Source organism: Ceratotherium simum, chromosome 16 (genome assembly GCF_057802395.1).
Source record: "Ceratotherium simum simum isolate JZ-2026a chromosome 16, ASM5780239v1, whole genome shotgun sequence".
Lineage (NCBI taxonomy): Eukaryota > Metazoa > Chordata > Mammalia > Perissodactyla > Rhinocerotidae > Ceratotherium > Ceratotherium simum.
This window is the reverse complement of record NC_141915.1, coordinates 15,221,044-15,247,327: the sequence shown is the minus strand read 5'-3', so window position 1 is coordinate 15,247,327 and position 26,284 is coordinate 15,221,044. Positions and strand designations below refer to the sequence as shown.

The window sequence follows — 26,284 nt, the reverse complement described above, 5'->3', positions numbered from 1 at the left end:
AGCCAAGGTCTGGGAGGAAGCTGGGCTGTGCTTGGGGAGGGCTGGAGGGCTGGCCCTGGCTCACAGAGTGCTTCTCTTTTCTCTTGACTCGTGGTCCTTCCTAGAGACCCCGTGGACCCCTTGCTGTCCACGCGCACAGAGAAGAGGAACCCAGGGGACAGAGCAGGGGCTCCAGGAAGCTGAGCAGGACCAAGGGAGGCGCGGAATCGTAATAATAATTATAACAGCTCCTGTAACACTGCAGGAGCCCTGTGCTGAGTGTGTACGTGCATCTATAATCTTGTGAGGTTGGTGGCAGCCACCCCATGTTGTAGAGGAGGAAGCTGAGGTTGGAGAGGTTGAGTAACTTGCTGGAAGTCACACGGCTCCGAAGCTTGGGAGGCTGAGTGCCGAGGAGAGGAGAGTGGGAGAGGCTCTGGAATGGCTCTCACCTCCCTCCAGAGCTTACAGAGTAAAGTAAAAGCCATCTGGGGACCTCCCTTCTCTCTCTCCAGGCCCTCACTCTGGGGGGCGAGGAGCTGCAAAACTCCTTCTGGACTCTCCAAGGTTCCCGGACCCCAGTGCTTCGAGGAAGCCCAGGATGCTGTGAGTTCTGTGCCCTCCCTGCTGACGCAGACGGGCCATTGTCGCTCCCTGACCAGGTGTCTGAGTCCCGTGACTCTGTGTCTTTTGTTGCTTCCATGCAAGGGACCAGAACCCCAGGTGAGAGAATCCAGCCTCGGGGTGGCAGCAGCTGAAATGCTTGCAACGTTCCTCCCTGCCTGGTCCCGGGGCCGCCCTGCTGACCTTCAGATGCTTGGGCCTGGGCCTGCGTCCCTCCTGGGTCTGCAGGCACTTGACCCAGGTGGCCCTCTACCTGGCTGTTTCCCTTTGTAGACTGTGAGGGCCTGCATAGGAGCGTGTCTCAGCTGTGTCTTCCCCAGAATACGTTGATGGACAACGTGCACACATGGTCACATGCGTGGACAGATAAGAATAGATAAGATGAGTGGTCAGAAGTGCCCCAGCTTGGAGTGACTGTGACCCCACATCTTTCTCTCCCACATGAGAGCAGTCAAATGATGTGTTCCAGTGGTGGGCTTGCCATGAACTCCCTCTAACTGATAAAAAAGTAAGTAATTTGTGAATGGAATTTTGTTATTAGTAACCCACATGACAGCTGGGCCGAGGCTGAGAGCTGCATCTGGCTCACCCTGGTGCTCTCGGCGCCCAGCGTGGGGCTGGCCGGGAGTAGGTGTTGGCATCAGTGAGGCAGCAGGCTGAGTGGCTGATGGGCTGTTTCTCCCTTCACTCTTTTGCTTCTCAAGCCCTTTATCTTAGTCGGGACTTCCTCAATGGAGAGAGAGAAATTCAGCTCATACTGGCTTTAGGACTCAAGGGATGTCTTACCGGCTCTTATATACCCAGGGGTGGATCTGGCTTCCAGCACAGCTGGATCCAGGAGCTCAGATCATGTCCTTAAAACCTGATCTTTGTCTTGTTCCCTGTCTCCGTCAATTCTCCCCACTGCCTTCCTCTGGGTTGGCTACGTTTTCCTGTTCTCTCCACAGCCCCAGGCTTCCATCCTGTGGTTTAGCGACCCTAGGGAGAAGAGGGGGCAAGTGTTTTGGGAGTGAGTCTTATTGGGTCGGCTTAGGTCTCCTGTCACTGCGGCCAGGAGGGGGGATGCCCAGGTGCTCCCCCTAGGGATGGATGGAGCACAGAGCTGTTTTGTTCAGAAAGAGGCTAAATGGCTGCAGGACAGGCAGGACCCGAAGTGTCCACAGTACCTGTTCAGCATCTCCTGGCTGTGTGGTGCGAGCAGCGGGGTGAGAAGTCTGGGTGTGGAGTGGACGTCCAGTGGGAAGCCAGCGGTCAGACACAACCCCAGATGGTGAACCACATGATCCTTCCTTTCCTGGTGAAGCCGGGGGTGGAGGTTGCAGCCTGAACCGAGGACCACCAGGCTCCTGCTGAGAGCCAGCTGCCTTGGAGGAAAGGACCCCACGCTCTCCACCCCCCAGCTCTGAACTGCTGAAGACCCTGAAGCTGCTCCTGCAGCCCATCCAGGGTCCTGCCTGAGGCCCCTGGAGTATTCCCTGCTGCAGAGGAGTCAAGAAAATGGAAATGCCTGCATCCCTTGTCCACAACCTGGGGGTGGCCCTCCAACACCACAGCACAGATCTGACTCTCGGGGTGGCAGCAGGCCCCAAACAGGAAGCTGCAGGGAGGGTGGGCCAGCGAGGGAGGCCAATGCTGGCAGCCACACAGCTTTATTTCCCCTTCTCCACTGCTTGGGGGCAGGGCAGGGGCGTGGCACCCCATCTGTGCCTCCCTACCCTAGTCTGTTGTAGTGTATGTGTCGCACCCCTCTAAGGTCTGTCATTAGTGAGCACCTGCTGTGTACCTGGCATCGTCAGCACTCGTGCATGTCAGAGATGAGGGCTAGCCTTTAGTTCCAGCTGGAAAGACAAACACATGAGCACAAGGTGCCCCCTCCCACCTCCACCACTGCCCCGTGACACTGCTGACCTCTGTCTGGACACTGAGAAGTATAGATCTGTACCTATGCCTGTGTACATATGAATGCACCTTGTAGGCATGTGTGCAACCTGAGTGTGTGCCTGGGTGTATGTTGATGTGTGTGTGAGCACGTGTGTCTGCATCCAAGTGTGAGCATGTGTCTGTATGGGAGTTGTAGGTATATGAGATGTACATGCAGGTGTCTCTGTTAATGTCTATATGAACCTGCACGTGAGTGTGCAGTACCTGTGTGCATGTGTGTGTGTGTGTCTAATGACATGTATGTGAGCATGCATGTACCTATGTGTACCTGTGGATCCTGTGCCACATGTGTGCAAGTGTCATTACGTGTGTGGGCTGCTTTATCGGGCATGTGCTGAGCTGAGCCATGGTGGAGCAGAAGGCAAAGGTTTCGTCTTGGACAGCCCCAGGAAGTGGGTGTGAGGGGCCTCAGTCTGCAGGGCTCCCTGAGTCTTCTAGCCAGGTCTCTCTCTCTCTCCCCCAGGCACAGTTGTGGGAATCCTCGGGCCTCCTTTGGGTTCTGGGAAGCCAGGGCTGTGTGTGGCTGTGCTGCCAACTCGGGCTGTGGTGCAATCTGCCAGCCAACCCCCTTCCGGAGCTGCGGGTTCCTCTGGGCGTGGGGAAGCTGCCCTTTGCAACCTCTCCTGCCCGTCTTGGTGCCTCCTGGAGGGCAGGACACACCTCCCACCCCACCCCTTCTCACCCACAGGAAATGTAGGTTGGGGGGCAGGCAATGGGGGAGGTGCCACGCTGGGTGCTCCGCCCTACGCTGGTGGCCCGCTGACCCTGCTGCACCACGGCCCTCTCGCCAACAGCCCTGGGAACATCGCTGGGACCAGGGGCCCTGCAGCCACCATTATGTTTGGCAGGAAGCGCAGCGTCTCCTTTGGGGGATTCGGATGGTGGGTGACAGGTGGGAGGGTGGTTGAAGGGGTGGGAGCGAAACTAGCCGTGAAGTCTTGTTGAGCATTGTGGCTGCCTGTGGGAACAGAGGGCTCAGGTTGTGCCGAGACCTGGGTCGGTAGGGGGACAGTGATACTTGGGCTGGATGGAGATGCAGGATCCTGGCGGGGGCATCAGACACTAAGCTTTTCCTCACTGTCCTTCGGTATAATCTTCTAGGGAATCCAGAAGGTTGAGCTGGAGCCAGTATGAATGTGATGGTGTGACTGTGGTTGAATGTGTGTGTCTCTGTCATGTGTTCCCGTATATGTGTATGTGCATCTATGATGATCATGAATGTGTGTGTGCGTGTCTGCCAGTCTGTGTGGCTGTGTGTGAGGTGTGTGCCTGGCTGGGTGGGTGTGCCTGTGCGTGTGACCACATGTGTACCTTGCATTTGTGAGCAGGTGCCAGTCTGCACCTCTGGTCTGTACCTGAGTGTGCTCTTCTCTGTGCCTGTGTGTTATGCTCCTGTCTGTGTCATCTTTGTGACTTTGTGGCAGGGGGAGTCTGTGGCCCGCTGGACCTTGGGGCTGCCCCCTCCCTGCAGGGGTGAGCTGTGAGAGAAGGGAGCAGACCTGTCTCGAGAGGTCCCCCCCACCCCGGGCAGCCAATCCAGCTTTATCCCTACCTGAGCAGCTGGGCCTGCACTCCAGCCTCTTGCCTGACCCTCTGGGCCACCTTTTGCCACTAAGCTTCTGTCTGGGACAAGGGAGAGGCTCTTTCCTCCTCAGGGGCCAGAAAGTGGGGAGACTGAGGTCAAAGGCTTGTCTCTGATTACCAGCTGCTGGCAGCTTCGCCTCAGCTGGAGAACGGGGTCTAGTGGTTTTCATTATCGGTTTCCTTTCAGCTTCTGGGCCTGGGGTGTTGTCACCGAAAAGGTTCCCACTGCTGGGAGGAGGGTGGCAGGGGGGTGTCCTGGTGTGGAAGCTGGTGGGCTAATGGGGGGCATAAGAGTTGAGGGGAAGAGGAGGAGGCACTGGGGGCTGGCGAGAGATGGGCTCTGTTCCTCTGGCTGATTATTTGCCCCCATATATATGTAGCTTCTGATTTCTCTTTTCCTCCTCTTTGAAAGCTCTTTGCCATCCATCCTCTGGCAGGAAGGGGTTATGGGTGCTCCATGTTGGGCAGATGGGAACACTGAAGATGAGATGATACCAGGGGTGGCACAGTGTGTCCTAGTGCCTGCTAGTGGGCCCTCCGTGACGCCCGGGGCCAAGGGGCTGCTGTCCTGAGTGTGGGGTCTGGGTTTGAATCACATAGTTTGCTTCCTGGTCAGGGATGGGTTTGCGAGGCTGGGCTGGGATTCCTGCTGGGCAGGGCCCAGGCAGTGGGATGCTGTCCTCCGAGGCTCACCTTTCTCTGGGAGGTGTGGAGTAGACAGAGGACCCGTGCTTGGTACATTGTACATGCTCTGTAGATGCTTATGGAATGATTAAATGAAGTGTTTTGCCCATGACAGGCATTTGGTTGGGGGCCCACTGAGTTTGAGGGGATGGTAGGGCTTCCTAGTGGGGTTGGAGGGTTAGGGTAGGCATCATCTGGGGATGCTGTCAGCTGGGCGGGGACATCGCAGGTGGTTGAGGGTTAAATTACAGATTCCTAGAGCCCTGGTCCACTCGAGACAGTGAACGGAATCTCAGGGGGTGGTATCTTAAAAGGTCCATTGGATGCCAGAGTGGGTCTCCACTAGCATCGGGGTGGACAAGGTGATGAGAGCGAAGGGGATGGGGCAGGGGAGGGAGGAGAGAGAAAGCACCAAGGAGAACTTGGGGAAAAGCCCAGGGTCACAGCCACTGCCCTATCTACTGTCTCAGCCCTGCCAAGGCCACAGGCCCTGCCCTCCTGGGGCCACACCCCAGCGTGGGAACACTGCAGACAGACTGTAGGTGTGGATGTGGGTGCTGGGACAGAGGCTGCTGTGACCCAGAGTGCCAGCGGGTGGCGTGGTGGTTGGGTTGAGAGGGAGCCACACCAGGAGTCTGGGTTCTGGCCCTGGCTCCACCTTGACTTATTGAGGAACTCAGATGGGCCACTTCCCCTCTCTGGGTCTCAGTTTCCCCATGTGTAAGTGAGGGATTTCTGCCTCACCCACAACACAGGGATGTTGTAAGAATTAAAAAAGTTTTCTTGAGAAAATACAAAATGTAAGGGCTTGTTGTTAGGGATTACAATTGGGTTGCTCTGGGTTACAAATATTACAGCAGAATGTGGGGATCTGACTCCTGGGTCCAACCTCCCCCATCTGGTGGATTGAATGGGAGAGGAGGAGGGTCTGCGTTCCAGAGGGGGTTCAGGGCCCAATGAGACCCCTGGGGACCAGTTGTGGAAGCCCCAAGGAAGGGGCCCAGGAGGTGTGTGGGGGAGAAGCTGGGAGGGACCTGGGCCAGGAGCCTCAGGTGTGGCTGTTTTGCTGTTGGGAACTGAGATCAGAAGGTGCTGGGAGTTTACTCAGAGTGAAAGGATCCCACCCCCGGCTCGAGGGCTTGACACTGACCTGTGATTGCTGGGGCAACTCCGCATCATCACCACGTGGCCCCTGACACCACTCCCCTCCCCCTGCTGGCACCAGTAGTCGTGTGTATAGGAAGCTTGTGGCACAGCTGAGCTGGCTGGACAGGGGTGACCGAAAGAACTTTCCAGGGTTTCAAGCATCCTGGAGGTGGTGGTGATTTTGGTGGCACTGATGGTGATGATGACAAGGGGGTGGGTGGTGGCGAAACTGATCATGATGGTGATACTAAGGGTGATGGTGACACAGGGGGTGGTGGTGACACTGATGCTGATGCCCGTGGTGATGGTGGCAATGATGGTAGTAACGTTGATGGTGATGCTGACACTGGTAGTGATGGTGATATTGGTGGTGATTGTGACCCTGATGGTGATGGTGACAGTGGTTTTGGTGGTGACGTTGATGGTAGTGACACTGAGCAATGGTGACACGGGTGGTGATCGTGACACTGGTGGTGATAACGATACTGGTGGTGATGGTGACACATGCTGATGGTGACACTGGTAGTGACACTAGTGGTTGTGATCCCTAAACAAGAGGAGACACCAACAGTGGGAATCTTGTCCACCTTTCTCTCTCTAGAGAGAGGAAGGGGCCTCTTTTACCAGCCATAAGGGCTGGCATATGCGGCGGGTAAAAATAGAAGCTTAGCAGCACTGCCTTGTCTTTCAGTGAGGGCGGGCGCAGGCTGGGGCGGAGGAGCTGGCTGCCGGGACAGTCTGCCGCAAACGTGATCTTCCCTGCTCTGAGCTCCCATGCCTGACAGATCCCACTGCCCGCGCACCCTGGAGCCTGCTGTCGAGGTCTGTCCCAGGAGTGGAGTGTACCTCCTTGCATGGACTGGCAGCTCCCAGAACAGTAGGGTCCTTGGTGCTGGGGGTGCTGGCATCTTTCCGAAACAAAAGCCCAGGAGATATCGATGTGTTGAATGTCCAGCTGCCAGTGATCGATGAAGCTGGGTTACAGAGTCCTCTTGTGGAGGGCGGGTGATGAAGGGAGAGGCTACATACAAAGTGCTTAAGATTCCTGGGTCTGGAGTCAGATGCCTGGATTCAGATTGGGCCAGTGATTTTACCCTTCTGAGCCTCAGTTTCCTCATCTGTAAAATGGGGGAGAATAAGAGTACCCATGTCACAGGGTTATGTGTGGCTCCAGCCCTCACAGAGCTGGAGGAGAACTTCCCCTTGTGGCAGCTGTCCCCTGCAGAATCCTGCCGGTCTGGTGGTCTGGACAGGCCCAGGGACCTCTCCCCTGCAGATGCCAGGTGGGAGCCCTCAGCCCCAGCACTGACTGAAGCCCTTGCTTTTCTCTTGGCAGGATCGACAAGACCATGCTGGCGAGCCTGAAGGTCAAGTAAGTAACTACTTCCTGTTATGTAGAGGTCAGAGATAATGGCAGCTGGAGCTCCTCTGGGGCCCTCGTTCCCTCTAAGTTGTGGGAAACATGAGTGGGGCTGTTGCATTTTTCAGATTCTCCATCTCCACTGGGGAGGGGCTTCTGGATTGGAGGAGGCTGGACCCGGCTTTTGATTCCTGGATTATCTGGGGAAAGGCAGATGCCGGAATGGAAGCAGCAGGCACCAGAATGGCGGGAATGTATATAGCGGTGTGACTTTTAAGCTACTACTTAGGGGTGTAAGAAAGATAATTATATTTTCTATCACCTTAATTTTCATGTGAAGCCCTAGTCCCATCAGGCTGTCTTTCTGACATTCTCACCTATGTGAAAAATTGTGCCACATGGTTCTAGGACCTCATAAAACACCCCAGTGTGTGTGTGTGTGTGTGTGTGGGGGGGGGGGGTGGTCACTTGGTCATTGAGTCACCAGTTACCAGATCTGTCATCCTGAGCAGTCTGGCCCTGGAGCTCTCTGAGGCTTTCAGCACCAGAGTTGGAGTCTGGGGAATTGTGTGCCTCGGTTTACCACATGTCCGCTTGTCTGTCTAGGGAGCCCTGAGCAGGCACACCTCTGTCCTAGACCCTCCAACTGCTCTTCCTTCACCACCTTCGTTCCTTTACCCTCCATGTTTCTGGCTGAACCATTTTGTCTGCATCCTGATCTTTCCCCCTTGAGACTTAACAAAAGTCATCTTCCATCTGTATCCCTCCCTTGGCCAACGGGTACTGACCAACCACCTGCTCCAACTGAGTGAATCGGAAAGGAGGGAAATTCTAGGAGGAGACATAGCATTGGTCACTAGCTCAGAATATTATCCTGCCACATGGGAATTAGCTTGTGCATGAAAAATTCCTCCTTTGGAGGCAGCTCCTCCTGGTGCAACTCCCCCATCTCAGCTGAAAGGTTTTCCAGGCCAGCCTCTCTTTGCTGTGCCGTTCAGGTGCCAGCACTGACTGTGCATCCTCTGGGTACAGGTCCCTGGGCAAAGCACAGCCAGTCTTGAGAGTTGGCATATAAAAGGGTCAAAATAAGAGGCTTCTCACTCTGGTTTGTTTTGCTTAGAAGGGTGAGAGTGGGCAGTTAGCAGGGCTAGGATGGACAACAAACTGCCCTTGCCCTCCGAGAGCTTCCAGTCTCTCTGTAGAGTTGTCTACAGCGGTGCAGTGGGAGCAGTCCTGGAAGACTGCCAGGAGGAGGTAGCTTCTAAAGCAGCTCTTAAAAATGGGGCAGGACAGTGGGCCTGCCTATGCTGGTTGGCATAGGGTGTGCCTCAGCCACAGCGTTCAGGGCAAGTCGCTCTTGGGCAAGACACTTAACTTCTCTGAATTTCATTTTCTGTATCTTTTGTCCAACGGACACAACAATGTCTGGCCTTCCTAGAGCTTCCCAGAGCTCATCTGTACTTTTTTTTGTGTGTGTGTGAGGAAGATCGGCCCTGAGCTAACATCTGCCAATCCTCCTCTTTTTGCTGAGGAAGACTGGCTTTGGGCTAACATCCATGCCCATCTTCCTCCACTTTATATGGGATGCCACCACAGCATGGCTTGCCAAGCGGTGCGTCGGTGTGTGCCCAGGATCCGAACCGGCGAACCCTGGGCTGCCGCAGTGGAGCGCGGGCACTTGACCGCTTGCACCACTGGGCCAGCCCCTCATCTGCATTTGAATGAGATGCTAGGCATGGAGCAGAGTTACTACAGGGTGTGGAGTGGTAGGAGTGTTTCTTTTGGTGCTGTCTTGGGACATCTAGTTCAATTTCACAAGCATTTATTGAAGGCCTGTTTGTTTTAACTGGTAAAGATAACCTCTATATAACTTGGAAGGGAAGTAGTTACAAGGTGGAGTGAAGGGTTGGGGGCATGGGCCAGTGTTGAGATTGGGCCCAAGTGGGGTCTCTGGGTATCTGGGGGACAGTCCGAGGGCTGAGGCACTGGGGAGGGATGTTGAGATGGTCATTTGAGACAGTGTGTAGGACCGTGTTCCTACTTGTACTTGGTTAAGATTCTTTTGATTGCAAGAAACCAAAACCCAGTGTAATCTGGTTAAGCAAAAGATGGAATTTATGGAAAAAATCCCAGGGAGCCTCAGGGAACCCGGGGGAGGAGGTGGAGGTGGAGCTCAGGAGAGGTTGAATAGGAACTGGAACCCACCCCAGCAAAATCCAGGGGGCTTCTTTGCAGAAATTGATAAGCTGACCCTAACATTCATATTGAAATTCAAGGATAGTCTTGAAAAAGAAGGACAATGTTGGAGGACTGTACTTCCCGATTTCAAAATTTACTACAAAGCTACAGTAATCAAGACAGTGTGGTATTGGCATAAGGATAGACACACAGATCAATGAAAGGGATTTCAGAGTCCAGAAATAAACCCTCACGTTTATGGTCAATTGATTCTCAACAAATGTGTCATGACACTTCAGTGGAGAAAAATAATCTTTCAGTGAATAGGGCTGGGACAACTGATAGGCACATGCAAGAGAATGAAATGGAACTCCTCTCGCAGCATATACCAAGATTAACTCAGAATGGATCAAAGACCTAAATGTAAGAGCTAAGACTATACAACTCATGGAAGAAAACATATATGTAAATCTTTGTAACCTTGGAGAAGGCAGTGGTTTCTTAGATATAACACCAAAAGCACAAGCAACAACAAATTGATAAATTGAACTCCATTAAAATTAAAAACTTTTGTGCTACAAAGGACACCATCAAGAAAATGAAAAGACAACCCACAGAATGGGAGAAAATATTTGCAAGTCATATATCTGATAAGGGACTCATCTCTAAAATATATAAAGAACTCTTACAACTCAATATACAAAAACACAATAACAACACAATGCATAATAACACAGTAATAACACAATTAAAAATGGGCAAGGGCAGACAGAGAAAGACAAACACCATATGATTTCACTCATATGTGGAAGATAAACAAACACTTGGATAAAGGTTACCAGAGGGGAAGGGGGTCAGGTGGTGGGCAAAAGGAGTAAAGGGGCACATATGTATGGTGATGGATAAAAATTAAACTATTGGTGGTAAGCATGATGCAGTCTACAGAAATGATATATAATAATGTATTCCTGAAATTACACAATGTTATAAACCAATATGACCTCAATAAAATAACTGAAAAAAAAATGGGCAAAGGATCTGAATAGACATTTCTCCAAAGAAGATACACAAATGGACAATAAACACATGAAAATATGTTCAGCATCATTAGCCATCAGAGAAATGCAAATCAAAACCACAATGAGATTCCACTTCACACTCACTAGAATGACTATAATCAAAAAGACAGATAATAACAAGTGTTGATGAGGATGTGGAGAAATTAGAGCCCTCATACACTGCTACTGAGAAAGTAAAATGGAGCAGTTGCTTTGGAAAACAATCTGGCAGTTTCTCAAAAGGTTAAACATAGAGTTACCATAAGACCAGCAACTCCTTTCTTAAGTATATACCAAGAGAAATGAAAATATATGTCCATATAGAAACTGGTACACAAGGGTTCATAGAAGCATTATTAATAATAGCTCAAAGGGAAACAACGCAAATGTCCATGAAGTGATGAATGGATAAACAAAGTGTGACATATCCATATAATGGTGTATTGGCCTTCAAAGGAAGGAAGTACTGATACATGCTACAACATAGATGAACCTTGAAAACATTATGCTAAATGAAAGTCAGTCTCAAAAAACCACATACTGTGTGATTCTGTTTATGTGAAATGTCTAGAATAAGCAAATCCATAGAGACAGGAAATAGATTTGTGGTTTCCTAGGGCTTGGGAGGTTGTTAGGGGGAATAAGGGGAGTGAATGCTAAAGGATACAGGCTTCTTTTTGGGGTGATGAAAATGTTTTGGAACTAGATAGTGGTAATGGTGGCACAACCCTGTGAATATACTAAAATCCATTGAATTGTACACTTTAAAATGGTGAATTGTATGGTAAATGAATTACATCTCAATAAAGCTGTTAAAAAAGAGAGAGAGAGAATCTCATTGGCCCAGCTTGTGTCGGTTGTGTACGCCTGGTCCAATCTGTTTAGCTGGAGAGATGGGGTTTTATGGATCAGATACAGCTGCTGCAGCCACCTCTCTGTGTGGGAGGTGTTAGTTCTCAGAGAAGAAAGATGGATTGTGGGCTGGGCAGACATCCTAAGAGGTTTTCTCTAGCCACTCCCACTAGCCTTGGGACTAAAAGGGAGATTAGTACCTGTCCCCCACCTCCACTGACAGTACCTAATATGGAATTCTGCCTGGATGCCCAGGACATGGCTCTGCTCACTGACAGGTCCGTTAGGCACCCAACTGCACATAGTAGGGCTGTCCCAGGCACCGGGATGCCACCTTCCTTCTGCCTCTGCTGGGTGAGACATCTCTCTACTTGTGCAGCCCATTGATTTCTCCACGGGGCACGGGCTGTGGCCTGTGCTCCCAATTGCTTCGGCTGCTTCCCTAGGGACCTGGTGTCCTTGACATGAAGAAAATCGGCCGTGCAACTCCTGGAGGTGTCTCTGAGCCATCCAGCTCTGCAGATGGGGGTTCTGGTCCCACATCATCGAGCACTTACTATGTGCTCAATTTTCAGTGCACAGTTCCCCTGAGGTTTCACAACCGCCTCGTGAAGCAGCTACCATTACTGTCTGCATTTTATAGATGAGAAAATGGAGGCTCAGAGAGGTTAGGAAACTTGGTCAAGGTCATCAGCGAGTAAGTCATGGAGGTGGGATTTGAATCCAGGTCTGTACGTCATGGCTGGTTCAGTCCAGGCTGGAGCTGAGTAGTTCTCAGCACCTACCCTGCCCTACTTTCTCACTCTCTTTTCCCGATGTGCGTGGGGGCCTCGTACATAGAGAGTCTGCATGCCTTGGCCACAGAGTGCCCCTCTGTCTCCACAGTGGGTGGGTGAGAGGGCCCATCCCCCTGCTGGAGGTCCATATTGAGTGGCATCTGTGGTATCTGAATGATGAGGATCCTCAGAATCAAGGGGCACAGGGGGCATGGAGCCACACAGGAACACTGGAGGAGGGGGTGACAGTACACGCAGAAGAGAGTTGGGAGGCCAGATTATAGCCCTAGGCTAACAAATGGGCAAATCGTTAACCTCTCTGAGCCTCATTTTCCTTATCTCTAAAGTGGGAAAGTTGGGCTACTGTCTAACCTGCTGTCTTCTAGCTTTGACATTTTAGGAGTTTACTTTCATGACTTTTGTCTTTTTGTATTTCTCTTAGGACCTTGATGATGGTAGGTGCTCATTGTATTTCTTTTAATTTTTAAAAAATTTAAAAAATTTTTAAGTGTTTCTTTTTTCTTTCTTTTCTTTTTTTTTTTTTTATAATTTTATTTATTTATTTTCCCCCCAAAGCCCCAGTAGATAGTTGTACATCATAGTTGCACATCCTCTAGTTGCTGTATGTGGGACGCGGCCTCAGCATGGCCAGAGGAGTGGTGCGTCGGTGCGCGCCCGGGATCTGAACCCGGGCCGCCAGCAGCAGAGCGCGCGCACTTAACCGCTAAGCCACGGGGCCGGCCCAGGTGCTCATTGTTGAATAAGTAAATGCACGCATGAATGGATGAATGCCTTTGAGAGCAGGGGCTCTGCACACTTCGTCTCTGGCTCCCTAGGTTCTAACACTGTTCCTGGCACATAGCAGGTTCTCAGTCTGTATTTGCTGAACGAATCAATTATGGGTCACCACGCAGGTGGAGGGATGGACAGAGAGGCAGGGTCAGCAGGTGGGGCTCCCCCTTCTCCAGCCTGCTCTGGGGCCAGCTTGGGATAAGATCCCTTTCTGCACTAGTTGATCCATAGCCAGACCAGATTCCCCAGAGGAGAGCTCAGGTTGGCAGGGCTAGGTGTCTCGGGTTTGCTCAGGGATGTCCTTGAAGCAGCATCCAGAGGGTGAGGACCTGAGCTGGGAGCCTTAGATGCTTTCCTCCACTCCTTTTTGCTGCCCCCTGCCCTCCCTCTCAGAGATCCCTGCTTCTTTGCTAAAGAAAGAGGGGTGTGTGTGTGTGTGTGTGTGTGTGTGTGTGTGTGTGTCTGGTGCACGGGCTGGTAAGCCATCCTCCAGCCATCTGAGATGCCTGTCCTACATGGGGACGGGCCACAGTGGGACTGGGTGAGCACGGGATGGTTCAGTGCAGCCTGTCTCCACTGCTGGGGTCCAGTATCAGGCATACTTCTGATTATGGAGAAATCTAGAACTCCCTGTCTTGTAGGAAAAAGAATCCAACTTTTTAACTGATGGTCCCAGCTCTTGGTCGCTAGAAATGGCATCTCTGAATAGAGAGAAAGTATGTGATGGAGCCTAGAGGTGACTGTGTCCTCTTATTTCTTCCTCAGGAGAAGGAGGGAGAGGGAGGGCCTGGAGGAGTTGTCTGCCTGGCAGCGTGTCCTGTGGTTTGGCCAGAAGACACCCCACAGCCACCTCTATTCTAGGTTTCAGTTTCACCAGCTAAGAATTCAAAATCCTGTTGGAAGTGAGGGACCACACAGGGCAGGAGCAGACAGTGCGTCTCAGTGAGCTTCCCTTGGCCCCTGGGGTCCCTGGTGGCAGCTGCTGGAGCCCTTGTCCATGAAGGATGGGGGCTTGCTGCATCCAGAAAGCTCAACTTCTTGCTATGTCACAGCCCTTTTAAATTCAGGGCTTCCATCCCCATTCTATGAGAATTGTGCACCAAATCTAGATGATTACCTTCACAGACATCTGCTTCTCCTGGGTCTCTTGGTGTTGTTGGCAAGGCCACATGCTAATCTCGGGGGGAGAGAGCAGAGTCAGGGCCTAGGTGTCAGGGCGTCAAGTCTCTCCTTCCAGCTTTCCAGCCTTCCTTCCAGAAAGCCCATCCCTCCACAGTCCACCCCTTGATTCCAGTTTAATGGCTTTTTTCATGCATTGGTTGAGGGCCATGATTGCCAGTTCATTTCCCCATCTTCCACCAGGTCTTCGTTTACTGTGGATTACAAGAATCCTTCAGGTACCACAAAGATGTTTTAGAACTTTCTGGGGCTGCCCCATCTTAGTCAACTCCTCTCTTACACACCTAGGGCATCTGCTGAGAGTTTGCTGGGGTTGTCAAGGATGGAGGAGGTTGATGTTTTGGGGTGTTAGAAGGCTGAATCAATTCAGCTCGGATTTACTGGGCACCTACATTCCAAGTCCAGTGCTAGGCCCTGGGGTTGGTGGGGAAGCAGAGGTGAAAAAGACACAGACTCTGCTCATGAACGCTTGTAGCCCCGCAGGGAGACAGACATATAGACAGCCAATTGCAATGGAATGTGACAAGTGCTAACAGATGTCCTCAGAGAGGATGGAGGAGGGCTTCCTGGAGACTTGGTGATGCCTAAGCCGTTTCCAAGGGTGAGTAAGGTCAGCCCGGAGGAGAGAGAGGCACTCCAGGCAGCCCCAGAGCACAGGCAGGGAGGCGAGAAACAGCACAGGGTGGGAGGGACTTGGGTGCCGTTATTATTACCAGATAGAAAACAGGAGTGGTAGTGCGAGGGCAGGCTGGACCATGTCTAGGAGTATAGGACAGCTGTGTGGAGGGCTGGGCGTGCTTTTCTGGGTGACCAGGAGCCATCGAAGGGTTTTAAGCTGGGGCTGGAGAGTAATGTGGCTGGATTCGAGTCTGAAGGCCTCCTGGCTGCTCTCTGCCAACTCATTGGAGAAGTTAGAGGCTGGGGCAGGGGCATTGGGGTTGGAGAGAGTGGACAGATTGGAGAGCTGTCGAGGAGGTGGACTCTCTAGACTGGAGCTGGTTTGGATGTGGGAGGTGAGGGCAAGGGAGAGGTCAAGTGAAGACTCAAGTTTCTAGGTGAGCCCTTGGGTGGATGTTGGTCCGACTTACGGAGATGAGGGAGGGAGTCAGGCTCTGAATATACAATCTTCACTCTCCGTTTTCCCTCTCTCCTCCTGTGAGGCTGGCTTAGATCTTGACTCTTATACCTACTCTCCATAGAAGGGGACAGAGGAGGGGAGCAGCATGTCGAGGGGCGCAAGAGCTGGTCAGTGGCCAGGAAGCAGGCAGAGCTGTTGGTGGTCCTGGCTCTGGCCCCCACCGTGCTCAGCTCCTGGGGTGCCTTTGGCAGGTGAGCTCCAGATGAGCACTGGCTGCTGCTGCTGCCCTTGTAACTGACAGCTAGCCTGGCCGGGAACGCAGGGAGCCCACTTTCAGACACATTCCAGGTGGGGCCGAGGGGAATGTCCCTGTTTCTGTCTCAAGGCCCTAGTTCATTGATTTCTTTAGGATGGGCCCTGAGCTTGAGAACCGTGTTGGCGTGTGTAGGTGTTTGTGGGTGTTCATAGGTGTGTGTGTAAGCTTGCCCGTGCAGGTGGACTTGAGCTTGGAGGGCCCATGTGGGTGACTGTGTGGTGCCTTTTTTGGCTTTAGCGAGTTCCTATGGTAACCACGAACGTGTCTGTTTTGGGATCTGGAGTCTCGGGGCGTGAGTGGCTACAGGGAGAAGCAAGGCAGGCGGGTGCTTAGCCCGCAATTGGGCTGTGGCCTGATTTCATTGCCAGGCACTGGCGATGCACCTGGAGGTGCCATTTGCCAGGCAGCAGGGTCTGCACACTCCAGGGATCTGTGAGCTCCTGGCCCTCATCCCGGCCGGTCCCTGCCATGCCCAGGAAGACCTGGTGAGTCCCTGTTCTGATTTCTTCATGGACATACAGGTCCTTGGGTCTTGACCAGGTCTGAGGGGTACCTGCTGATGGGCGAGCAGGGGGATGGGTGGCAGCTCTGGCCAGTAGGTACTGGGCATTGGGGCTCTTCTGAGATGGGTGTGGGATTGTGAGCAGAATGGGCTCTGCTTATTCCTGGGGTCATGTGAGGGTGTTTTCTGTGTGGCTGGTGAGATGAATGGTCCTTGGTCCTGAGGGATATGGCTAACTGTGTTACCGTGGGGGACAAGGGCGGGGATGCAGAGAGCAGAATGCAGATGGGGCAGGCTGTGGCCCATGGGCCCGGGCCCAGCGATCCCTGGGGGGCCCTTCCTTTCCCCATTCAGCTTCCTGAAAGAGTCCTTGTGGATCCCCAGGTCTCTGGCCATGCACTTGAGCTTCTTCTCAGGTGTCTCCAGGCCCAGAGGCCTGCTGGCCTGTCCTGGATGGGAAGGCTCCAGGTCCCATGAAGAGGAGGCCAAGGGGTCTACCCAGCTTACTGGGAGCAGGATTTGGCCAGGGCTGGGGAAGGACTGCTTCCGGTGGGCTTTGGAGAGAGTCTCTGACTCCCTAGATTGTGCATCCCTTGTGCTTCCTGCACACACACTGTGGATCCCTGGGTGTGTCAGGATCCCCATGCCCTCCCTTGGAGAGGCTCCTGATGGACAGGGCCCAGGAAGCACTCAGAGGTGTCAGGGAGTGGGGGGCATGCTTGCTTCTATCCCCTTCCTCCTGCTGGCTCCTCTGGGCTGGGAGCAGGAGTGGGGACAGGAGTGTAAGGAGGGGATGTAGATGACCCCTCCCCTGGGAGCTATCTGCTCTCTCTGCCTCTGAGGGGGCCCTGGGTGAGGCTATGCTGGGACGGGGGCCAAGTGGCAGGAATTGCTGGGTCTGGCTGTGGGGTTGTGGTCCTGGTGAAGGGCAAGGGGAGCAAGGAAGTGGACGTTCTATGCTTTTTCCAGACCATCTAGACTGTCTCTCTCTGGATGGCAGTCTGAGCCTAATCCTTGACAGCTTTCCCTGGGAGCATTGCGAGAGGGAGAAAAGAGCTTTTAGGAGAGATCTCCAGATCTCTGGAGTTGTTGAATCTTAGGCCTTGAAATAAAGTCAAATTAGCTACTATGTGAATCCCTTGTGCCCCTAAAACTAGTCACCCAGCCTGAGCTTGGTTACCTCCAGTGATGGGGAACTCATTACCTTGTAAGGATGTCTAGTCTATTGCAATACAGCTCTGATTCTTCAAAGCTGACCATTATTTTCATCCGGAATCTCACTAACTGCCATTTCTTGGTGTGCCCCACTGCCCCCTGAAACAAGGCTAATCTCTCTTTCTTCTGAGACCTCTTTAGACTTTGGAAGGTGGCTCTTGTTCCCTGAGTCTTCTCTTCCCCTGGATGGTCATCCCTGAACCGTTCGGCTGTGTTTGAGATTTCTCACTGACTGGGCTGATCTTTGTTGGAAGGGTTCAGGTTTTCCAGGCTTTATCTCAAAGCCTGGCCAGAGGGGTTGGCCTGGGTAGCTGCGGGAGCCCTGTGGACATGAGCATGGACAATTAGAGGTCATGGGCTTCAACCTCCTTATTTACAGATCAATATGTACCCTGAGACCCCAAGTGGGGATGTTCCTAGCTTGAGATGGCACAGCTCGAAGGCGGTGGGTGCAGGACCAGCCACGAGAGGTCAGCTCTCTGTCTCTGTGTGGTGCCTGGATCCTTCCCTCCTTCTCCATCAATTGCTCCATCATTGCTGTTTTCTGACTTAGGACCTCATCTCTTCTTTCTGAGGACAGACCTGATGCCTGCGGGGATCCGGCAGGGCCAAATACAACCACGGGAGGGGCTGGGGGCGCACGTCGGTGCTCTGCGGGAACACCACCTGTCTCACCAGATCTTCCACTTTACAAGAGAAGCTAGAAATCTGAATTTTAGGCAAAATCTTGACAACTAACTCAAGAATTAAAAAAACAAAGCCATATGTGACTTCTCCTGCAGGCCAGATTCAGCCCACGGGGCCACCGTGTGCCACCTCTGTTTGGGGCGTGTCATCCTTTTCAAGTCTCAGCTCCTGTCTCCCAGTGGCCCCTCCCTGGTCCCTCTCCCCAGGTCACCTGTCCCCGGTGCCCTGTCTCCATCTCCAGCCGCTGACTGATCATTTCCTGCTCTGTCTCCAGACTCGACTCGCTCTCAATTAACCTTTTCTCTCTTCCAAATCCAGTTTTTTCTCTGTCACTGGGTTGTGAAGCCCCTGAGTCACAGGGTCCACTTCCGCCCTCCTCTTGGTTCAGGCCCATTATCTCCTGCCCAGATGGTGACAAAGGCTGTCTAATTAACCTCCTCCTTAAGCCTCTGCCAGCTCTAATTCATCATCCCCAAAGCCGTCTCTAGCTCTGCCCCCCTGCTCCAAGGAGGCCTCAATCCACTGTGCCGATGGCAGACCTTGTTAGTGCTGATTCCACACAGGATTGTCTCTGGGACCTGGTATGAAGACGTCTGGTGGGGGGCTGGGCAGTTTTCGGTTGTGTTTATTCTCTGATGACTTCTCTTTGGCCTTAGCATCCACTGACTGTCTTTGGTCCTCAGCAGATAGTTTGATCCTTCTGCTCCCCCACCAAGCACTGGTTCCCAAACTTTTCTGCACTTTCTATCACCTGGGAGGCTTTAAAAACTTCTCGTGCCCAGGTTGCACCCAATTCCAGAACTGGAAATCAGGATGTCTGGGATGGGACCCAGTGTCAATACTTTTGAAAGATCCCCAGGTGATTCCAATGAGCAGCAAAATTTGGGAACCTCTGTGCCAGTGGATAAAATGAGTGTGATGGCTGTCAGTGGTTCAGGTCGGGCTGAATGTTAACATGGGCTCCAGCTGGGGGAGTCACTCTAGGCCAGGGCTTCTATTGACATTGGGGCTGGGTAGCTCTTTGTTGTGGGGGCTGTCCTGTGCAGTGTAGGATGTGGAGCAGTATCTCTAGCCTCTGTCCATGAGATGCCAACAGCCTGCCCACCAGTAGAGACAATCAAGAATGTCTCCAGGCATGGTTGAGTTTCTGGAGTGGGGGTATAAAAGCTCCCCCACCCTGTCGAGAACCACCGCTGCAGACCCAGCCAGCTTCACCTCTACAGCGTTCTAAAATATGTGCAGAAGAAAAGGCTGCCACCTGGTGAATCCCGTCTTAGTGGTCCATTCTTGGGCTTTGGAGTCAGGCAGCTTATGTGTAAATCCTGACTCCACCAGCTCGGTGACCTTGGGCAAGATACTTAACCTCTCTGTGCCTAGGTACGTTTCTAGGGTTTTTTTCTTGTTTTCTTGCAGCTGTGCCTCCTCCTGACCTTTAGCTCCAGCTAGATGGTGTGACTTGCTGTTTTCTGGCACTTTTCAGCCGTGATGTCTTTGCTTATGCTGTTTCTCCCACCCCGCATGAAATGCCTTGACTTCTTCCTCCCCCGTCAGCATCATGCTGCCCATCCTTCCAGGACCAGCTAGGATGCTGCTTCCTCTGTGAACACCTACCTCCTTCCTGTGAGAATGAAGCGTTCCCTTCTTCATGCTCCTGGAGCAGTTAGAACCTCAAAGGTCACATTTAGCTAGTCACATCTAATCACGTTCAGCTCCTCCTGCCCTGTGGCGGTCCAGTGGTTTCTGCCCGTGGCTCTCTCCCACGAGGGCTGAGGCTGTGGGAGCCTCCACTGCGCTCTGTCACTGTTTGTTGTTCAAGTGAGGGGGCTGATCCCTCCCCGCCTTGGGCTGAGCTGTGAACCAGCAGTTTACCACAGTGTCACCCCCCACCCCACACACAGCTCATTCTGAGAGGGTGGAGTGTGCGGAAATCCGTGCTTGGCAGGCCACAAAGCCACATAACTGACTTGGGAGCCCTGCCCTGGGGTGTGTGTGTGACGGCAACCATTGCCACTTTCTTGGTTACCTTGCCACTAGCAGACACTATCTGGACCTGAGGGGCTTTGAGCTACAGACTTTCCTGGGACCATTTCTGGGCCCAGGAGTAGCCCCTGTCCCCACCCTGCCATGCCCTGTCCAACCCTGTCAGCCAGCTCAGCCCAGGCTGGACCCATGGTTGCCCACCCTGGCTGTAGTGCAGACCCACCCTGGGGATTCTGCTTCCTCAGGCCTGGGTGGGGCCCAGGAAACCTGTGTGTTCTCGGGGCCAGAGGTGACGCTTCTGAGGCCGCTGGGTTTGCAGCTGTTTGGGAACCAGTGACATTTAAAGCTCTTTCTCCCCACAATACAGATTCAGTGGTTAGGTTCCTGTGTTCTGGGTGACCTTAGGCAAGTGACACAACCTTTCTGTGCCTCACTTTCTTTATCTGGGAATAATAATAGTACCTACATGCAAGTACTATTCTTGTGAAGTTTAAAGGAGGTAATCCAGATGAAGCATGGAGCACAGTGCCTGGTACATAGTTAACGGTTGGTGAATGTTCCCTGCCTTCATATTTCTGATATTAGTAATAGTAGTCCTGGGCTGCGTGGACACACGTTACCATGTGACATACCCACACGGGCAAACGGGAGTGGTGTGCACGCAGACCCAAGCCTGAGGACAGACCTGTGCAGGTGGCGGTCCCTGCAGGCTCACGCGTGAACACACAGTCACTCGATAAACGTATCAGAAGGGCAGACGTGTGTGTAGACGAGGCCTGGACGATCGGGGCTTTTATTTTATTCACACTCTGACGTTATTCTTGGAGTTAGCAGCACCTGGGCTGAGCTCTGGAACCCAAGGTGCCCCTTGTTTCCATAGCAACCACAATGCAGTAAAAATAGGAGGAGGAGGGAAGAGATGGAAAAGGCCTGAGCCAGCTGCCAGGGGCGTCCTGCCTGCCGTGGGCCTGGTGTCTACATCCTCGGCCGTACTGAGCCTCTGGTTTTGTTTATTTGTTTTTTAGAATAATGACATGGCAAACCTCTGAGTACTCATGACCCAGAATTGACAGTTGTTAACATTTTGTTGCGTCAAACCTTTTTTTTTAATTGTGGTAAAATATATGTGACGTAAATTTACTGTTTTAACCATTTTTAAGTGTACCATTCAGTGGCATTAAGCAAATTTATAATGTTGCACAGCTATAACCACTCTCCATTTCTAGAACTTTTTCATCATCTCAAACTGAAACTCCGTACCCATTAAACACTAACTCCCCATTCCCCACTCCCCCCATCTGCTGGCAACTACCATTCTGCTTTCTGTTTTGATGAATTTGACTATCCTAGGTACCTCATATAAGGATTTGTCCTTTCGTGTCCGACTTATTTCACTCAGCATAATGTCTACAAGGCTCATCCATGCTGTAGCATGTGTCAGAATTTCCTTCATTATAAGGCTGAATAATATCCCATTGTATGTATATGCCACATTTTCTTTATCCAGTCATCTGTCTGCAGACACTTGGGTTGTTTCCACCTTTTGTCTGTTGTGAATAATGCTGCTGTGGACATGAGTATACAAATATCTGTTTGAGTCCCTGCTTTCAGTTCTTTTGGGTTATACCCAGAAGCTACATTGCTGGATCATATGGTAATTCTATATTTAACTTTTTGAGCTTTTTTTTTAAATAAAAGAAATAAAACATCATAAAGTTAAATTCTCATAATCACTCCTTCTTGGCCTCATTATCCTGTCTCCCCCATCCATAGAGGGGAGCTCTATTAGGAATTTGGTGTGTTTTTCTCAGCCCACATTTTTAATACTTTCACATCCATAAATAGGTATCTAGAAACACTACATAGTTTTTTGTGTGGATTAAAAATTCACATACGTGACGTCCTTTTGAATTTACGTGAGGGTCACGGTGGTGTTCTGGCATCAGACTGCCAGGGTTCAGCTCTTGGCTCTGCTGCTTACCAGCTGTGAGACCTCAGGCAGGTAACTTCACTTCTCTGTGCCTCTGTTTAGTTGTCTGCGAAGTAGGAATAATAGTAAAACCTGAAAAAGGGTTATTTTGGGGGTCACGTAAACGTAAGTGCTTAGAACAGCGTGGCGAGGCAGAGTGCACTGGCTGAGTGAGTTGCTACCATGACACTTTGTGCCCCTCCGCATGGGTTTTGAAGTCTCTCTGTGGTGTCATAGATCTAGTTCCTTCTTTTTAATTGCTGTGTAGTATTTATGTGCAAACATAGCACCCCCATCGTATCTCCTATTGATGGACTCTTAGGTTGTTTCCGTTTTCTTCTTTTGCAAACGATGCTGTAGTGACTGTCCCCTCATGTGGCCCTCTGTGCATTTGTGTGCATGGGCGGGGTTGGGGGGAGGTCCTGGAGGTGGGGCTGTTGGATTCCAGCTCTGCCAGATGTAGCCAGATCGCCCTCCAGAGAGATTTCATCATTTACACTCCTCCCAGGGGCGTGTGAGAATTCTACTGGAGTCCTCTTCCCCACGTCCTCACTGATATTTAACTTTTACGTTGGTTTGACTGACCACAGCACATTTTATTTTATTCTTTAATATACAAATATGAATGTAACTCTGAATAAGCGAATGAAAACCCTGCTTGAATCTCTCTCCGCAGGCCTGTGTGGATATGCTTCTCTTCTTTTTTCTGTGTTGTATCGCAAGCATGTCCCTACATTGGTACAGTCTTTTTTTCCCCCTTTTAAAAATAGCATTTTTTACTGATTATAAAAATAGTACATGCTCACTGTAGAAGATTTAGAAAGTACGTACAAATATTGAGATGAAAAAAACCCATCACCCAACATCCTAAGTGTTATCATTTAAAAAAAATTCTTTTATTGAGATCTATCATGGTTTATAACATTGTGTAATTTCTGGTGTACCAGACCAATAGTCTAATTTTTATCCGTCACCATACATATGTGCCCCTTTACCCCTTTCTCCTGCCGCCCCCCCCCCCAGCCCCTTCCTCTCTGGAAACCACTAATCTGTTCTCTCTCTCTTTTTTTTTAAATTTTATTTATTTATTTATTTTCCCCCCAAAGCCCCAGTAGATAGTTGTATGTCATAGATGCACATCCTTCTAGTTGCTGTATGTGGGACGTGGCCTCAGCATGGCCGGAGAAGCGGTATGTCGGTGCGCGCCCGGGATCCGAACCCGGGCTGCCAGCAGCAGAGCGCGCGCACTTAACCGCTAAGCCATGGGGCCGGCCCTAATCTGTTCTCTTTATCCATGTGTTTGTTTATCTTCCACATATGAGTGAAATCATATATGGTGTTTTTCTTTCTCTATCTGGCTTATTTCGCTTAACATAATACCCTCAAGGTCCATCCATGTTGTTGCAAATGGGATGATTTTGTCTTTTTTTATGGCTGAGTAGTATTCCTTTGTATATATATACCTCATCTTTATCCATTCATGGGCACTTGGGTGGCTTCCACGTCTTGGCTATTGTGAATAATGCTGCAACGAACATAGGAGTGCATAAATCTCTTTGTATTGTTGATTTCATCTTCTTTGGATAAATACCCAGTAGTGGGATAGTTGGATCATATGGTATTTCTATTTTTAATTTTTTGAGAAATCTCCATACTGTTTTCCGTAGTGGCTGTATCAGTTTGCATTCCCACCAGCAGTGTATGAGGGTTCCCTTTTTTCCACATCCTCTCCAACATTTGTTATTTTTTGTCTTGTTAATTATAGCCATTCTGACAGGTGTGAGGTGATATCTCATTGTAGTTTTGATTTGCATTTCCCTAATACTTAGTGATGTTAAATGTCTTTTCATATGCCTGTTGGCCATCTGTATATCTTCTTTTGAAAAATGTCTGTTTGTATTCTCCGCCCATTTTTTAATCAGGTGTTTTTTTTTCCTTGTTGTTGAGTTGTATGAGTTCTTTATATATTTTGGAAACTAGCACCATGTCGGATATATGATTTGCAAATATTTTCTCCCAGTTGGTAGGTTGTCTTTTCCTTTTGTTCATGGTTTCCTTTGCCTTGCAAAAGCTTTTTACTCTGATGTAGTCCCATTTGTTTATTTTTTCTTTTATTTCCCGTGCCTGAGTGGACATGGTATTCGAAAAGATGCTGCTAAGACTGATGTCAAAGAGTGTACTGCCTGTATTTTCTTCTAGGAGCTTTATGGTTTCAAGTCTTACATTCAAATCTTTAATCCATTTTGAGTTAATTTTTGTGGATGGTGTAAGATAATGGTCTACTTTCACTCTTTTGCCTGTGGCTGTCCGGATTTCCCAACACCATTTATTGAAGAGACTTTCCTTTCTCCGTTGTATATGCTTAGCTCCTTTGTCGAAGATTAGCTGTCTGTAGATGTGTGGTTTTATTTCTGGGCTTTCACTTCTGTTCCATTGATCTATGTGTCTGTTTCTGTACTATTACCATGCTGTTTTGATTACTATAGCTTTGTAGTATATTTTGAAGTCAAGGATTGTGATGCCTCCAACTTTGTTCTTTTTTCTCAGGATTGCTTTAGCTATTCGGGGTCTTTTGTTGTTCCATATAAATTTTAGTATTCATTGTTCTATTTCCGTGAAGAATGTCATTGGGATTCTGATTGGGATTGCATTAAATCTGTAGATTGCTTTAGGTAGTATGGACATTTTAACTATGTTTATTCTTCCAATCCATGAGCATGGACTATCTTTCCATTTCTTTTTGTCTTCTTTGATTTCTTTCAATAATGTCTTATAGTTTTCAGTGTATAGATCTTTCACCTCCTTCCTTAAATTTATTCCTAGATATTTTATTCTTTTTGTTGTGGTTGTAAATGGGATTGTATACTTGAGTTGTCTTTCTGCTAGTTCATTATTAGTGTATAGAAATGCAACTGACTTTTTAAAAATGTTTATTTATTTATTTTGGTGAGGAAGATTGGGCCAGAGCTAATATCCGTTGCCAGTCACCCTGAGCTAACATCTGTGCCCATCTTCCTCTATTTTGTATGTGGGACACTGCCACAGTGTGGCTTCATGAGTGGTGCATAGGTCCATGCCTGGGATCCGAACCTGTGAACCCCAGGCCACCGAAGCAGAGCATGCGAACCCAACCACTAAGCCACCACGCTGGCCCAAAATGCAACTGATTTTTATAGGTTGATTTTGTGCCCCACAACTTTGCTGTGGTTGTTGATTATTTCTAATAGTTTGCTGGTGGATTTTTTAGGGTTTTCTAAATATAGAATCATGTCATCTGCAAACACTGAGAGTTTTACTTCTTCCTTTACAATTTAGATATCTTTTATTTCTTTTTATTGCCTAATGGCTCTGGCCAAAACCTCCAGTACTGTATTGAATAGGAGTGGCAAGAGTGGGCACCCTTGTCTTGTTCCTGTTCTCAGAGGGATGGCTTTTAGTTTTTCACTGGTAAGTATGATGTTGGCTATGGGTTTATCATATATGGCATTTATTATGTTGAGGTACTTTCCTTAGTCTATACCCATTTTATTGAGGGTTTTTATCATAAATGGATGTGGGATTTTGTCAAATGCGTTCTCTGCATCTATTGAGATGATCATGTGATTTTTACTCCTCATTTTGTTAATATGGTGTATCACATTGATTGATTTGCAGATGTTGAACCATCCCTGCATTCCTGGTATAAATCCCACTTGGTCATGGTGTATGATCCTTTTAATGTATTGCTGTATTTGATTTACCGATATTTTGTTGAGGATTTTTGCATCTATGTTTGTCAGAGATATTGGCCTGTAATTTTCCTTCTTTGTGTTGTCCTTGTCTGGTTTTAGTATCAGGGTGATGTTGGCCTCGTAGAATGAGTTAGAGAGCATTCCGTCTTCTTCAATTTTTGGAATAGTTTGAGAACCATCCAGAAAGTTGATGGTTCCCTATATATATGTATTTTTTAACAGTTTTATTTTCTTTTCACATTTAACTCTTTTTTTTTAAAGATTTATTTATTTATTTATTTATTTCCCCCTCAAAGCCCCAGTAGATTGTTGTATGTCATAGCTGCACATCCTTCTAGTTGCTGTATGTGGGACGCGGCCTCAGCATGGCCGGAGAAGCGGTGCGTTGGTGCGTGCCCGGGATCCGAACCCGGGCCGCCAGCAGCGGAGCACGCACACTTAACCGCTAAGCCACGGGGCCGGCCCCACATTTAACTCTTTAGTACATTTGGAATTTAAGTTGGGGTAAGATGTGAGAAGAAATTATAATTTTATTTTTTCCAAATAGTCAGTCGTTCCAGCACTACACTTTAATTTTCCATTTCCACGACTAAATTCTTACATATCCAAAGATATATGTCTGGGTTTCTCTTTGATCCCATTGACCTGTCTGT

The 26,284-nt window shown here is 49.9% G+C and overlaps 1 protein-coding gene across 1 annotated transcript in view; it reads left to right on the top strand.

Moving 5' to 3' along the window:
* RAP1GAP2 (RAP1 GTPase activating protein 2) overlaps window positions 1–26,284 on the top strand; it is a 214,477-nt gene that overhangs the window by 19,827 nt on the left and 168,366 nt on the right. The window contains exon 2 of the mRNA XM_087440630.1: window positions 7,295–7,330. Coding sequence (XP_087296756.1) covers window positions 7,308–7,330 — 23 coding nt within the window. The 5' untranslated portion in view covers window positions 7,295–7,307. The remainder of the gene's footprint in view (window positions 1–7,294; window positions 7,331–26,284) is intronic.